Raw genomic sequence first — 15,996 nt, forward strand, 5'->3', positions numbered from 1 at the left:
TATTTTCTAAAAATAAAAATATCGGCATAATATTCGTACAAATTAATTAAAAATGTATTATTTAAAAAAAATAGCCAATTTCAACACGTTCCCTCTGTTTTTTTTAGTCTGCATATAAAATTTGGTCTAAGTCAAACTTGATTAACTTTGACTAAGTTTATAGAAAAAAATATCAAGATTCACAATATGAGATCAATATTATTAGATGCATCATGAAATTTTATTCTCATACCATATAAATTTAGCATTATAGATGTTAATATTTTTTTCTATAAAGTTGGTCAAACTTTACAAAGTTTGACTATGACCAAATCGTATATGCAGACTAAAAAACAAAGGGAGTACAAGATTAGAGATGATAGGGATCAGTAGATAGAGTAGTTCTCGATATATAGTGTCAATCTTTGGGCTGATCCCCTAGAGGATGGACAGAGCCAAGTTTTGCGTCAACAACGGGTCCTCAACGCGATTTTGGTTGGACCACTGGTTTGGCATGGAACCCTTGTGGAAAAGTCATTCCTTAGCCTACCAGCTAGCTACTAACGTTGATATCCTAGTGGCAGACGTGCTGCGCACCAATCCGCCTGCGGTCTCCTTCAAAAGACCCCTTCTTGCTATCGAACGAGCTTGTTGGGACGGGCTCGTTGCTGACATGGAGGGAGTGACCCTCCGCCCTGAGGCCGACTCGTTTTCCTGGGCTCTCTCGCGATCGGGGATGTTTACCGTCCAATCCTTGTACAACAAACTGACCGAGGGACCGGCCCTGCATATAGCTAGGGGGCTATGGAAAGCTTCCATTCCCCTTAAAGATCAAAATCTTCTTGTGACAGATGTCTCGCGATCGCCTGCCCTCCTCCAATAATATCGCTCGAAGGAATGGGCCCTCCAACGGCTCTTGCGTGCTATGTGGACACCATGAAGATGCCAATCACATATTCTTCAACTGTCACCTCGCTCGCTTTGCTTGGAGTGCGGTTAGGGAGGCGTTCGGTCAGAACTGAAATCCCTGCTCTGCCTCGGACCTGCGCGTTATGCTAGGCGCTCATAGGGGTGGTTTCGGCCGTGTCTTATGGAGATGCGTGGGAGCTATGCTTTGGTCTATTTGGACCACTCGCAATAAGATGACTATCGAGCATAAATTTCCTTCTCACCCGGCTGACATTATTTTCAAATGTCACTTATTTCTACAGACTTAGACGCCGTTGGGGAAACGGCGTGATGCGGATCGGATGACGGAGGCTATGGAGCGGATTCGGTTGATCCAGATTGATGCCCGTCACTAGCCTGTCGTTGTTTCTGACCTTTTGGACCGGCCTGTTGCATTATGTTGCTCCTCATTTCCTTGCAGGCTTCGGCCGGTAGCATGTATCGTACCTTGGCTGCAGTCGTTCTTTTTTTGTTGTTATGTGTTGAACCTGTTGGATCCTATCTTATGGGGGCTTTATTAATTTAAAGCCGAACATTTTCGGTGTCTTCGTTCTAAAAAAGAGTGCAGTGTGAATGATTCGCCAGTTGCGGAGCCGGTGTCGCCTGATTTTAATCGACTTCACCAGCAGTGAGGGCACTAGGCAGCGGCCGCCGGCGGCGCTAATCTCCTAAGGTCACAAGTTAATCATGCTGGGGTTGGCTTGATTTAGGGTAACGACAGGGATCAAGTACTAGTCTACGGCCATGAGTGGGCTTTTGTATGGGCCTTTTTCCCAGATTTTTTCATAATCTCCGCTTGGGGGTTAATTGGGGCCTCCACAGCGGGAGGTCCTATTGGGCGCCTTCTGCGCCGGTTAAGGTTCCTGGCGCCCGCGCGCATCGCCTAGCGGGCCGGCCCAACAACCTCGCCAAAAATCGAACGCGGTAGAAAAACACTTGCGGGATGTGGGATTCGAACCAACGCGCCTAGGTACATAGGTGAAAGAAACGGCGGAGTAACCACTGCACCAGGACCGCCTACATGTTCATGATGCAAAAACAAACTTATTTAATACTTCTTCTAGTACAACATGAACATAAATTCTGTACCATAAAAATCATTTCGGAAAAGGAAAACGTAAAAAAGGAAAAGAAAATCATAGTTTTGTAATAAAAGTTCAATTTTAAAAAACGTTGGAATTCAAAAAAGTTCATCAAATTTAAAGAAAAGCACGAATTAGAGAAAAAGTTAATCAATTCTGAAAAAAGTTCGTCGAATTTGAAAAAATAGTTCATCAATTCTGAATATAGTTCACAAATTTTAAAAAAGTTCATCTATTTTGAAAAAAAGTTCATCAAATTTTAGAAATAGTTTATCAGATTTGAGAAAAGTTCATAGAATTGGAAAAAAGTTCATTGAAATGGAAAAAAGTTCATCATATTCAAAAAAAACTTCATGGAATTTCAAAAAAGTTCATCAAATTGAAAATAAGTTCATGCATTTTGAAAAATAAAATAAGTTCATATGTTTGAAGGAAACATTCGCGAATTGCAAAAAGGAAAAAGGGACAGAGAAAAAAGAAACGAAAGGAGAAAATATGTAAAAGAAGAAAAGAGAAGAAACATTTATCTGAACGCAAGAAGGTGTGGTTGCCGAGTGGTTAGTGCCCCTCACAGCCTAGTCGCTAATTACACGACGCTTCTGAATAAATCATCGATTGTTAGGGGGTCAGGCCCTGCTCGCCCCCGGCCTCCGCCACTGGGAGATGATATCACGTGCTATATTCAATCTTGACTGACGGTCGCTAATAAGATAAGTCCTTAGTGTTCTTTTGTCCAGCCGGTTGTGGCTTTGCGTTGTTTATTTTTTATTTCGCTTTTTTTGTGAGTTGTACTTTACATATCAGACTATTTGTTTTGTTGAACTTGCTTTAATAAAGTAGCTGCATGCATCTTTTCGATACAAAAGCCGGGGATGACCTCCTTTTCAGAAAAAAAAAACACCTCTTCCCTACGAAAGAAAGAAAAGGTTTTACATCTCATTCTTATGTGGAAAGTATTGAAAAGAAGCTACTCGATCGATCTCATTCTCATCTGGAAAGTAGGTTCTTCTCAACAACAAAAAAATACTGGAAAGTAGGTTTCTCTTACGAAATCCAAAACGGTTATATACAGATTAAGATTACAATGATCACGCCGTCAAGGAATATCCCAGATCAGATCAAAACCAACGAAGTGGGTGGGTGCTTCTGCGTCGAGCTATCGAGCACGCCATGGCCCGCCATGAGAGCACCGGCCCCTGGGGCCTAGACCTGTTCGAGGCCATCGCCATCTTCGTCGCCGGGATCGGCATGGCCGCGCTGGCCGTAGACGGCTACCGGAGGAACCCCAGCGTCGTCATCATCCTCCTAGGTGGTGCCCCCACCATCGTATTCTTCGCGATCGCTGCACGCGTGTGCACAGCTGCCCTTCGCAAAAGGAGAGACGCCGAGGGTGCCGGCGGCGACGACGGTGGCGACGTGGAAAGGGGATTGAATACCGTTGCCGGCCGTCAGCGCGAGCCCGTCGTCAGCCGTTTGCCGCCAAGCGCGCTTGCCCAACTCCACGCCATGTACGCGGAACGGGCACGCTCAGCTCAGGGCACCGATGACCTTGAGGAATGCGTTGTCTGCCTCGGCGAAGTGGGGAAAGGAGAGGAAACGAGGCGGCTGCCGGTGTGCCGGCACGTGTTCCACAGGCAATGCGTCGAGCGGTGGCTGATGGAGCGCTCGACGTGCCCGGTATGCCGGCGCATCGTGCTCCGCGAGTCCCCGAACACATGACGCTTTGCTTGAACTGTTTTGTGGATAACAGTTGGAACACTTTGTGTGTTGCTTTCCTTGGGATGGTGAACTTGTATGAGAATCTCAAATTCTACCCGGTCGCTGTCGAGAGACCAGCGAATCAGGCACCACATGCAGTTCTGAGAGAAGATTTTGAAACAATCAATACATTTGTTTAGGGTGTTCCTCATGCATCCTGGCTAAGTTAATTTTTGCTGCAGTCTATTTTTCAGATTTAATTACTTAGTGCATCTCTAACGCCGACCCTTAAACGACCCGCGGACGTTCGGACCGCGTGGTCCTGATGTGTTTTGACATGCCTGCATCAGTCCGTTCGGCGGTACAAACACACTTCTCCAACAAACGGAAGATAAATTGGAGGGTTTTCGGGAGCGTCCGAATCGTTGCAACGTCCACGTCTGACTAACCTGCCCACCAAAAACCCCTTTCCTGCGCCCACTCGCGTTTACTTCGAAGCCAGTTGCCCGCATTCATGCCGGCCCAAGGCAGAAGCGACCGCTCACTGGAGCCGGCATTGAAGCGGCTTGCCGCCCGCTGATCGCCGCCTTCTCTCTGCATTGAAACATCCATGCCGGCAGAGGCCACCCTGTAAATCCTCTGTGATCAATGTCGGCAACACGTCAGGCAGGAGGGGAAAGAAGCCATGCAGGCAAAGGCCGGCACGTCCGCAACCACCGCGGGCACCGAGGAAAAGTAGATCATGGGAGGCCGCCGCCACTCGGGTCCCACGAAGGCCACCGCCACCACGTTGCCGGGTTACACAGCCGGCATTTTACCTGGTGAGCGGGGGCGTAGACCACAACAACCGTCTTCCCCTGCCCAAAAACCAACCTTGATTCGTGCTTCACGGAAGCGGAGGGAGGGTACTCTCACCCTCTCGCTGAAGCATACCCCTCTAGGGCATCCGACAGTCCGAGAGGACTGCCAGACATGAGGAAGACATGCCGTGGGAGTGGCGATCCGGCACAACTGGCTGTAGACTAGTTTTATCGTAGCGCGATATAGTTTGGTTAAAATATGCCGGAAATGTAAATGTTTTCGCCGGTTTGTATAAAAATCATCTGGTTTTCATGTAATTTGTCTGGTTAGTTTAATGAGTGTTTGAAATGTATGCAAATAGTGTTGGACGGCCGGTTTCCACATCCATATTCGTGGATTGGTCCTTTGTCCACGAACGGATGCGGAAGAAAATTTATGAGTCAACATAGGTCGTAGATACCCTTATAAGTTTGTGCTTTTTACTAGAAATGTTTCCAGTATTATATGGAGGGCTTAGAGCGTGAGTAAGGAAAAAAGCAGCTCGAAGCTTCTAGCTAGCCGCTTGATCCCGTGGATGCATGTGTTAAGTATCAATGCATGCCTTGCTCACCGTTCCGATTTCGTACGTTGTCCAGTGTGGGTTTTCCATACTCATGTAGCTACACCTTCTATGTAGGTCGTTCAGTTTGCATCAAGATCTGTGTTATTTTATATAGAAATTTCCTTTTTATGTTCCTTTCAAACAAGAGAATATTTGACCTTGAAACTTTGCTGGTCAAAAATATACAAGTATCACTCATTGTACAAAATGTTTTTTTAAGAAATCAAATTTCAAATTTTGAATGAGTTGTCCCATTTTTTAAAATTTCTATTGCGCCAAAAATCCAAAAATTCTTCACATCAAAGTACTTGTATGATGTTGATCTGCAAAGTTTCAAGTTGAAATATACTTTTATTTGGAAGAAATAAAAAATAGAAGTGAACTTCGGTGCAAAAATGAACGATGAGGATAGAAGGTGCAGCCATACCGGAGTAGAATCGCAACTTTCCCCATATTAGCCTGTTCGGATCCAGTCCACTCCATCAAATTCTCGGCTCCACGGCTCCTCGTGACAAATCAGGAGCAGGCAACTTGTTCGGCAACCTACTCCACTCCGTACTCTGGATTACTGGCTCCCCACCACACATCAATCTTAGCATGTGTTCAAATATGACACTGATCAGTACAAGCATGTGTTCACTTGTGCCAATGATGCACAAAAATGCACTAAAATGATGAGTTTACAGCAAATAATGCAGAAATTTCACACATAATTTCTTTGTGCAAACTTTCACACATAATGAAATGTATCGCACAAGAGCACTTCAGCATGAGTTTGCTGAAATTACATGATTTTAGCAACATAAATAAATAGGATTTTTAGATGACAAACACAAATAAAAGACACATAAATACATGTATTTTTAAACATCAATCTAGTTGTAGTGAAGGATCAAGCTAGGGTTCCATGGTCAGGGGAGGACAGGGAGTCGCACGGGAGACAAAAAAAGGATCGAGCGAACCGATATGTATTGCAGGGAGCGGCACGCGGAGTTTGGTTTTAGCGACTCTGTAAATTGAGCTACAGTTTTCTCCGCTCCGCTCTCCGTACTCCGCGGAGTCATAGCGTTCGGCACCGCTCCGTCCGCTCCTGGAGCAGAGCTGGGGAGCGAAGTCGTTCCGAACAGGACCTTGGTGTGTATTAGCCTTGCTTCAGAATAGCGATATACTAACAATACTATTCATCCATACCAATTAAAATAAAGTTCTAACTTTTATGCTAAGTCAAACCTCTTTACAATTTTTTGTTACCGATTTTGTTTTGGTCCATGTTGCTATATCGATGCACTCCAAAATACTGCAACTGCAACTTCTTTTCTAACAAAACAACCCACTTTCTTACCTTGAAAGAACAATTACATTGTCAATAAGAAAGGAATAATCATCCAATCAAGCACTACAACAGGAGAATCGAGCCAACCTATAGCTAACTCATGAACAGCCATGTTTGCTTGCCTATTACAGTGTATGAAGCCAGTGAAGCCAGTAAGATGGAAAACACAAACAACGTGGTAATCATCAAAAAACTGTCATCACTGCTTCTGCTGACCTTCCACCATTCTTCATGATTTGAATGACATCAAGGTTGTCTGAACTAATAGCAAATCGATTACAACCCGCCGTTTGCGCTAGGTTGCGCCAGGTTCAGGTCAGTGCCAAAGCTTCTGGAGTGAGCATAACTCTGTACGGATTGAAGCTTACAGACCCCTCCCTGCGGTCTCCCTAATCTTTCTCCCCTGTTTCTTATTGTGGCCCTCTCCTCACCGTGATTTTTGTTCAACCAAATATTGACACGTCTAATTGCTAAATCTGACCGTTTCTTTGCGATACTCTCGTGCATGAGAGATCCTGACCATCTAATTGAAAGCAATGGATGAGATTTATCAACTGCATGGTCTTACCTTCCTAACAGCAACTGCAGAGATTCTCCTCCCTTGTTATCATCGAAAAATAATTCAGCACGCTGCAAATTGTCTCTTGCCTGACCAACAGGATTACGCCACACACACACACGTGTTGATAACGAACGGTACGTGCATGCTGCGGTAATTTTGCTTGATCCAAAGTATGAGCACGTAAACTCCAAGATGGCCAGCTCGTCGACATCGATGAGCTCTTGTAGTCAGACGACACACGCCGCGTGAAAAGACAACCCAGTCAGACAAGACACCAGCACACACCTACTATAGGATTCTGAGGAAGCCCGTAGACCTACCTAGCTCAAACTTCAAACCGATAGCATTGGAACCGGCGTGATCCATCGCCGGCATGCCGCTCAAGCTCGCGCTCACCGTCGTTGCTCCGGTGGGCTTGACGTGCTGCATACTGAAACTCGCCGGCGTCCCCTGGCCAATCATCATCCGCATCGCCGGCGTCCTGCTCGCCTTCCTCTTCATCGCGGCGTTGTGCCAGCGCGCGCAGGCCCGCGCTAGGTCGCAACGCCAGCTCCTGCAAGATCCAGATGCGGGTCAGTCGTCCATGGCCGCGCTTCCGCGCGAACCGGCCGTCGGCCTAGGCCGGGCGGCGCTCGCCGGCCTGCCCGTGTACAAGTACGAGAAACTGAGGTGCGGCGGTGGAGAGGGGCACGAGTGCGCGGTGTGCCTCGCCGAGATCAAGCCCAAGGAGGTGGTGAAGCAGCTGCCGGCGTGCACGCACCTCTTCCATGACCGGTGCATCGACGAGTGGCTCTGGTCTCACAGGACGTGCCCCGTCTGCCGGTCTCCGGTCGATGCCTCCACCGTGCCGGCCGTGGAAGTTGCCGCCCGTGCTATGCAATCTGTTTAGGGCTTCCTTCATTTACACGAAAATTCATAGGAGTTTTAGAGGATTGGATCGGATTGTTAAGAAATTGTATGTACGATGAACCTGTTTATAATACGAAAATATTTCATCATATATCTAAATAAGACCAATTGTATATTAAAAAATGTTCAGTATATATTTAAAAATAAATGTTCATCACATGTTGTACGATGATGTTCAGTGAACGTTTTTGTAATACCAAAAAGTTCAACATATATTTAAATAAGATCAATTGTATATTAAAATATCTTTAGTATATATTTATATACAACTGCTCATCGTATATTGTATGGTAATGTTCAGTGTGTATTCACAAAAATATCGCATACTGAAAAGCCCACTGAATTTTTTTAAAAATGTTGACAATATTGAAAAAGTGTCCTACACATATTATACAATTTTGCATGGTGTTATGAATCTACGAAAAAGGGCCCTACATATATTGTATATTATATAATTATACAATATATATGCAGTGACTATAATTTTTTGAATAATATGCAGTATAATTTTTGTATGCGGTATATTTATAATTATAGTCACTGCCAATAATATGTATAATTTTTCAATAGTATGCAGTGACTGTGAACTATACTTTTTCAGGCACTGTGTATTTACAATATATATTGTACTCCCTCCGTTCTCAAATATTTGTCTTTCTAGAGATTTCAACAAGTGACTACATATAAAGCAAAATGAGTGAATCTAAACTCAAAATATGTCTATATACATTCGCATGTTATAGTCCATTTGAAATGTCTAGAAAGACAAATATTTGGAAACATAGGAAGTATTATATAATACAACATCATTTTTTCGATATACGATACGCACACTGCATACGGCCCTAAGAATACCAAGATCTGAAAAAAGATAAAAGAAATCTTAAAAAGAACATATACCAAAAATTGGAACAGTCAAAAAGGCTAGAACATGTCCATTTGTTTAGTATAAATACGGGTGTGCCTAGAGTGTGGCGTTTTGGCACATGGGAGCAGGTTTTAAAAATGTATTTTAAACATATTTTCAAATGTCAAAGAAATCTAAACAAAAATTTAGCATGGACATCTTGATATTGCACATGCTCACAAAGTTATTTCGTGGAAAAACGACAAGTTATGTGTCGCGTGTAAAAAAGACAAAATCCTGTGTTAAAAAAATGCTTTTCACAAGACATATTTTTGTCTTTTTTACACAAGCCACAAAAAACGTCGGTTTTCTTCAAAATTTGACGTGCACGTATATAATGTCGAAATGTATGCGCGGAATTTTTGTTTGAAATTTTTTCACACTTTGATATATTTTTTCCGGTGGCAGGAGCGCACGCTCCCAGGGAGCACCAACGGATTTCCGGTGTGCCTGTAGCATGAATGAAACGATGCAGTGGCGTTGGTCATTGCGCGTACACCGCGAGCAAACACGTCTCGTGTTTGAATCCCCGCCGGCGGCGCACGCGTTTTTTTCTTCTGGCGAGATCCTTTTTGTCGGCAGGCAAGGGGGTATTTGCGTGATTAAATAAACGCACGCGTGTTTTTCATGTATTTTTTTTCTGGCGGGATCCTTCTGTTGACAGACATGGGGTATTTGTGTGATTAAATAAAAACTAAGGGTCTTTTTTGCAAAAGAATATGTACGTCAACCCCTGACAGGTGGGCTCATGTGGTCAGATACACTGTCAATACACTGTTATACGCGGTTTAGACCGTTTTACAACAACTAGCCGAGAGATGGTACTAACGTGCAAAAAAATGACTAGTGGTACTGATTCGTTACGACGTATACAAGTGTGATACTTCGTGCAATTAACTCAAATTATCCATACATAGCATGCAAATAAGTCTAGTACAACAATAGTTCAAATTAAACGAGATTAACCATATGTTCAATAAGATTTTCATGAACGGATCATGTAGTCCCACACACACCATCCCTTCAGCTTCATCCAACAGTGTATGTACCTAAATGGTCATCCCACTGTCCTGTGTTACATCACGACATCGCGTACGGGCTATAATGTGTAGAGTAACATTGAGTGAATGAATGATTCAATCGACAAGTTGAGCAAGAAGAAGCAAAACTTACAATCTCCTTCGCTCCGGCGTGCAATGGCCACCTTGCCTTCAGCCGATCAACCGTGTCACAGAAGTTAGTGACGGTGGTCTGAATGGCGTACCATCGATACGATAACGACCTCATGTTGCGTTGTTGGATGATGTGAATGTCGTAGGGCGTAATGTGCTATCGTGCGTGGAATGAATCATGCACGCGCTGCCAAAAGAGCCCCTTTTTGTGCCTGCAGTGAAATCCACGGATACGACCAATCACGCATCACACAACTACTCATCCTTCATGGTCGAGTACCCCGCCATCCTTCGTACTCTACAAAAATGACATGACGTTCGAAAATTAGCTCAATGACATTTGACCGAACACCTGTCGGGCATGGTTCCCACCATGGATGTTGTCGACGGAGGAGGAGTGTACCTGGCCATGGATGGGTCCTGGGTGGATGACGCCGCCGTAAAAGGCGAGCAGACACGTCGGTGCTAATTGCGGAGGTCCGACAATGCCTGTGTGGCGCCGGAGAGCTATAGCGATGGCGTCGGGGAGGAGGGTGCGGATGCAAACCAAGAGGAAGAAGAGGCGAAGTGGGAGAAAATGAACTGGGAGGGTGGATTTAGTGAGCCGGGGTGTCAGAGTTCTACGTGGCTACTGTCGTAGACTCTCACAAAGACCACCCCCACCACCACCCCCCTCCTCCACCCCCACATTCTAATTTGCTTTCAGTTTATGAAAAAAACACGCCGGGACCCCTCGGCAGACCTATACAGGCCCTCGTTGAGATGGTTTGAGGGTTTGACGTTAGAGATGCCCTTGGTAGCATTGCTCCATCATCGAATTGTTGGCCAACTAAATTGTCTGTTTCTTTTATGTTCGGTATCTTTCGGACTGTGGCGCCGTCGGATCCTCTGCTTCTGCTAAGATCATCAGTCAAAGTCATGTCATGGCCGACTGCTCGGTTGATTCGGGATAGGCTTTGGAATTGCTGCAAAATGCTGATACTGCTAAAACCAGTACGGTACAGATCCGGCGTCCAGGTGACTGGATAATACGGTGCACGTTCGCAACTTCGATCCAGTCGAGAGGTCAAATCCGAGTCGAAAGTAGTGCACCTACGACGCTCAATCTAAATCCGAAAACAATCCACAGCTCTGCTGCATCTATATATATTTCAATGGAAGCAGGCCTCCAGAGAAAGTCAAGCAGCACGGAAAGCGTTCTATCGTAGGGCTCCCACCGCGTCGAACAGAACTTCCGGTAATCAGGGACGCCGCTGCAGCACCAAGAAGTCCCGTCTGCCGGCATGGACGATGGCGCCGCCGTCGTCCGGTCGGTGTGGGCTGACAACTTCAAGGCTGAGTCCGCCATATTCTACCAGATCGCGCAGCAAGCCACGCACGTCGCGCTGAACGTGCAGTACCTGGGCTGCGTGGTCTGCGGCGATGCCCGGAATAGTGATAACCCACAAGTATAGGGGATTGCAACAATTTTCGAGGGTAGAGTATTCAACCCAAATTTATTGATTCGACACAAGGGGACCCAAAGAATATTCTCAAGTATTAGCTGTTGAGTTGTCAATTCAACCACACCTGGAAACTTAGTATCTGCAGCAAAGTGTTTAGTAGCAAAGTAATATGGTAGTGATGGTAACGGTAACAAAAGTAAAGACAACAAAAGTAATGTTTTTGGTATTTTGTAGTGATTGTAACAGTAGCAATGGAAAAGTAAATAAGCGAGAACCAGTATATGGAAAACTCGTAGGCACCGGATTAGCGATGGATAATTATGCCGGATGCGGTTCGTCATGTAACCGTCATAATATAGGGTGACACAGAACTAGCTCCAGTTCATCAATATAATATAGGCATGTATTTCGTATATAGTCATATTTGCTTATGGAAAAGAACTTGCATGACATCTTTTGTCCTACCCTCCCGTGGCAGCGGGGTCCTATTGGAAACTAAGGGATATTAAGGCCTCCTTTTAATAGAGAACCGGAACAAAGCATTAGCACATAGTGAATACATGAACTCCTCAAACTATGGTCATCACCGGGAGTGGTCCCGATTATTGTCACTTCGGGGTTGCTGGATCGTAACACATAGTAGGTGACTATAGACTTGCAAGATAGGATCAAGAACACACATATATTCATGAAAACATAATAGGTTCAGATCTAAAATCATGACACTCGGGCCCTAGTGACAAGCATTAAGCATAGCAAAGTCATAGCAACATCAATCTCAGAACATAATGGATACTAGGGATCAAACCCTAACAAAACTAACTCGATTACATGATAAATCTCATCCAACCCATCACCGTCCAGCAAGCCTACGATGGAATTACTCACGCACGGCGGTGAGCATCATGAAATTGGTGATGGAGGATGGTTGATGATGACGACGGCGACGAATCCCCCTCTCCGGAGCCCCGAACAGACTCCAGATCAGCCCTCCCGAGAGAGATTAGGGCTTAGCGGCGGCTCCGTATCGTAAAACGATATGATTTCTTTTCTCTGATTTTTTTCTCCCCAAAAGCCAATATATAGAGTTGGAGTTGGCATCGGAGGGCCACCAGGGGGCCCACGAGGTAGGGGGGCGCGCCCAGGGGGCGTCCCCCACCCTCGTGGACAGGGTGTGGGCCCCCTGGTCTTCATCTTTGGCGAGGATTTTTTATTGTTTTTTCTAAGGTGTTCCGTGGAGTTTCAGGTCATTCCGAGAACTTTTATTTTCTGCACATAAAACAACACCATGGCAATTCTGCTGAAAACAGCGTCAGTCCGGGTTAGTTCCATTCAAATCATACAAGTTAGAGTCCAAAACAAGGGCAAAAGTGTTTGGAAAAGTAGATATGATGGAGACGTATCAACTCCCCCAGGCTTAAACCCTTGCTTGTCCTCAAGCAATTCAGTTGACAAACTGAAAGAGAAAAAGAAAAACTTTTACAAACTCTGTTTGCTCTTGTTGTTGTAAACATGAAAAGCCAGCATTCAAGTTTTAGCAAATATTATGAACTAACCATACTCACAATAACACGTAGGTCTCACAATTACTCATATCAATAGCATAATCAGCTAGCGAGCCATAATAATAAAACTCGGATGACAACACTTTCTCAAAATAATCATAACATGATATAACAAAATGGTATCTCGCTAGCCCTTTTTGAGACAGCAAAACATAAATGCAGAGCACCTTTAAAGATCAAAGTCTGACTAAACATTGTAATTCATGGTAAAAGAGATCCAGTCAAGTCATACCCAATATAAACCAATAATAATGAATGCAAATGACAGTGTGCTCTCCAGCGGGTGCTTTTTGATAAGAAGGGTGATGACTCAATATAAAAGTAAATAGATAGGCCCTTCGTAGAGGGAAGCAGGGATTTGTAGAGGTGCCAGAGCTCGGTTTTAAAATAGAGATTGAATAACATTTTGAGCGGCATACTTTTGCTGTCAACGTAACAGCTATGAGATGACGATATCTTCCATGCTAAACAAATTATAGGCGGTTCCCAAACAGAATGGTAAAGTTTATACTCCCCCTCCTCCACAAGCATCAATCCATGGCTTGCTCGAAACAACGAGTGCCTCCAACATTCAACGGGGGAGTTTTGTTTGTGATTATTTTGATTTAGTTTGCAAAAAGCATGGGACTGGGCATCCCGGCGACCAGCCATTTTTCTCGTGAATGAGGAGCGGAGTCCACTGCTCTTGAGAATAACTGCCTAACATGGAAGATAAGGGCAGCCCTAGTTGAAACATGAGCTGCTCGAGCATACAAAACAAAATTTGATTTGAAGGTTTGGAGTTTGGCACATAAAAATTTTCTTGGAACAGCATGTAGATACCACATATAGGAAGGTATAGTGGACTCATATGGAACAACTTTCGGGTTTAAGGAGTTTGGATGCACAAGCAGTATTCCCGCTTAGTACAGGTGAAGGCTAGCAAAAGACTGGGAAGCGACCAACTGAGAGAGCGACAACAGTCGTAAACATGCATTAAAATTAATGTACACCGAGTACACGCATGAGTAGGATATAATCTACCATGAACATAAATATCATGAAGGCTATGTTGATTTGATTCAACTACATGCGTGAACATGTGCCAAGTCTAATCACTCAATTCATTTAAAGGAGGATACCATCCCATCATACCACATCATAATCATTCTAATAGCATGTTGGCACGCAAGGTAAACCATTATAACTCATAGCTAATCAAGCATGGCATAAGCAACTATAATCTCTAAATGTCATTGCAAATATGTTTACTTCATAATAGCTAACTCAGGAACGATGAATCATCATATTTACAAAAACAAGAGAGGTCGAGTTCATACCAGCTTTTCTCATCCCAATAAGTCCATCATATATCATCATTATTGCCTTTCACTTGCACGACCGAACGATGTGTATAATAAAAAGAGTGCACGTGCATTGGACTAAGCTGGAATCTGCAAGCATTCAACTCAAGAGAGAAGACAAGTAATATGGGCTCTAAGTTAAAATAATCATTCATGCATATATGAGCCACTAAGCATTTTCAATATGGTCTTCTCGACCCCCAAAGAAAGGAAAAGAGATAAAAAACTATTTACACGGGAAAGCTCCCAACAAGCAAAAGAAGCACGGGAAATATTTTTGGGTTTTTCTTTTTAATTACTACAGCAAAGAAATAAACTACTACTAATTTTTTTGGTTTTTTCTTTAAGGTTTATCAAACACACAAGAAGAAACCAGGAAAAAGAAAATAAACTAGCATGGATATTACAGTGAAAGAATATGAGCACCGGCATCTAGCAATGAGTGTGTGTGAACATGAATGTAATGTCGATGGGAAAGACGTACTCCCCCAAGCTTAGGCTTTTGGCCTAAGTTGGTCTATTGCCAGGGATAGCCTGGAGGATACCCGTAGGTGAAGCTGGGGTCATACTGTGACGAAGAAGGCTCCGGCTTCCACTGGCTGGCAACCTCCTCTGGATCCCAAGAATAAACAGATAGTCGTGGAGGCTCATCTTGTGGCTCCGGTTCCGGGGCTGGTGCAGGATTCCGATAGGCTTGAACAGCCGACCACAGAACGATGTGAGGACCTGCAGATAAGTTAAACAAAGAAGGAGCAGGCAAAGTAATAGTCTCAGGGTGATGTTTATCAAAGTATAATTTGTATTTGAGCTCCCCTTTGCGACTCTTAACAAGAAAATCGTGCGCTATCATACTCTTATAATATAAATAAGCACGGGGCAGTGTTGTTTCTTCTTTCTCCTCATGCCTAATAGGTATTTCAAATGTTCAGCTAGGCGTGAAGCATAAATGCCTCCAAAGATGGGGCCCTTAGTACGGTTCAGACTTAACCGTCTAGCAACAATTCCACCCATACTAACAGAGTTATTGCGGTATAAACCATGGAACAAAATGCTAATATCAGGAATACTAAGGTTCCCACAGTTTCCGCGTCCAATCAAGCAATGACTAGAAAATAAGGCAAAGTAGCGTAAAACAGGAAAATGTATGCTAGTGATCCTTGCATCAGAAACCTTCCTGGTTTCTCCCACAGTGATAGTGTTAATAAAAGCTTCTACTTCGTTACGGTGGGGTTCATCTAAGGTGCCCTCAAAGGGTATTCTACAAACCTCGCAGAATTCAGCTAACGTCATCTCTTTAACAACGTCATATAAATGAAACTCTACTGATGGAGGTGATTTCTTAGGGAAAAAGTAGAAGTTTTGCACAAAAGTATTGGTGAGTAAGAGATATTGATGACGTTGGTCGCGGAGGAAGTCGGTGAGGCCAATGTTCTCAATCAATAAATAGAAATCCTCATAAATCCCGGCTCTCCTCAAAAAGTCACCGGAAGGCCATTCACACGGCCGGACCTCCGTGGTGCGAGGCAAATTAAATTTGGGCTTCTGCTCTTCTTCCTTTTGTTTTTCCTCCGAGCTTCGGCTCGACGAGCCCCTCAAAAGTCTCTTCATTATTTTCTGAAACAATCTGAAATTTTTAGTAACTTCAAGTAAA

At 44.1% G+C, this 15,996-nt stretch overlaps 2 protein-coding genes across 2 annotated transcripts; both read left to right on the top strand.

Moving 5' to 3' along the window:
* Positions 1-3,122: 3,122 nt before the first annotated feature.
* LOC123158035 (probable E3 ubiquitin-protein ligase ATL45) lies at positions 3,123-3,728 on the top strand. Its single transcript, XM_044576178.1, has one exon. The coding sequence runs from the start codon at positions 3,180-3,182 to the stop codon at positions 3,726-3,728; it is 549 nt and encodes a 182-aa protein (XP_044432113.1). The 5' UTR covers positions 3,123-3,179.
* Positions 3,729-7,355: 3,627 nt separating this feature from the next.
* Positions 7,356-7,914, top strand: LOC123156756 (E3 ubiquitin-protein ligase ATL9-like). The gene has a single exon (XM_044574933.1). It carries the CDS (start codon positions 7,378-7,380, stop codon positions 7,891-7,893), a length of 516 nt encoding a protein of 171 aa, XP_044430868.1. The 5' UTR covers positions 7,356-7,377; the 3' UTR covers positions 7,894-7,914.
* Positions 7,915-15,996: the final 8,082 nt, after the last annotated feature.

The sequence above is a fragment of the Triticum aestivum genome, chromosome 7B, assembly GCF_018294505.1.
Source record: "Triticum aestivum cultivar Chinese Spring chromosome 7B, IWGSC CS RefSeq v2.1, whole genome shotgun sequence".
NCBI lineage: Eukaryota > Viridiplantae > Streptophyta > Magnoliopsida > Poales > Poaceae > Triticum > Triticum aestivum.

What these genes read in the sequence shown, in the direction of transcription:
- LOC123158035 (XM_044576178.1), top strand. Translation starts at nt 3,180, where the DNA reads ATGGCCCGCCATGAGAGCACCGGCCCCTGGGGCCTAGACCTGTTCGAG.
- LOC123156756 (XM_044574933.1), top strand. Translation starts at nt 7,378, where the DNA reads ATGCCGCTCAAGCTCGCGCTCACCGTCGTTGCTCCGGTGGGCTTGACG.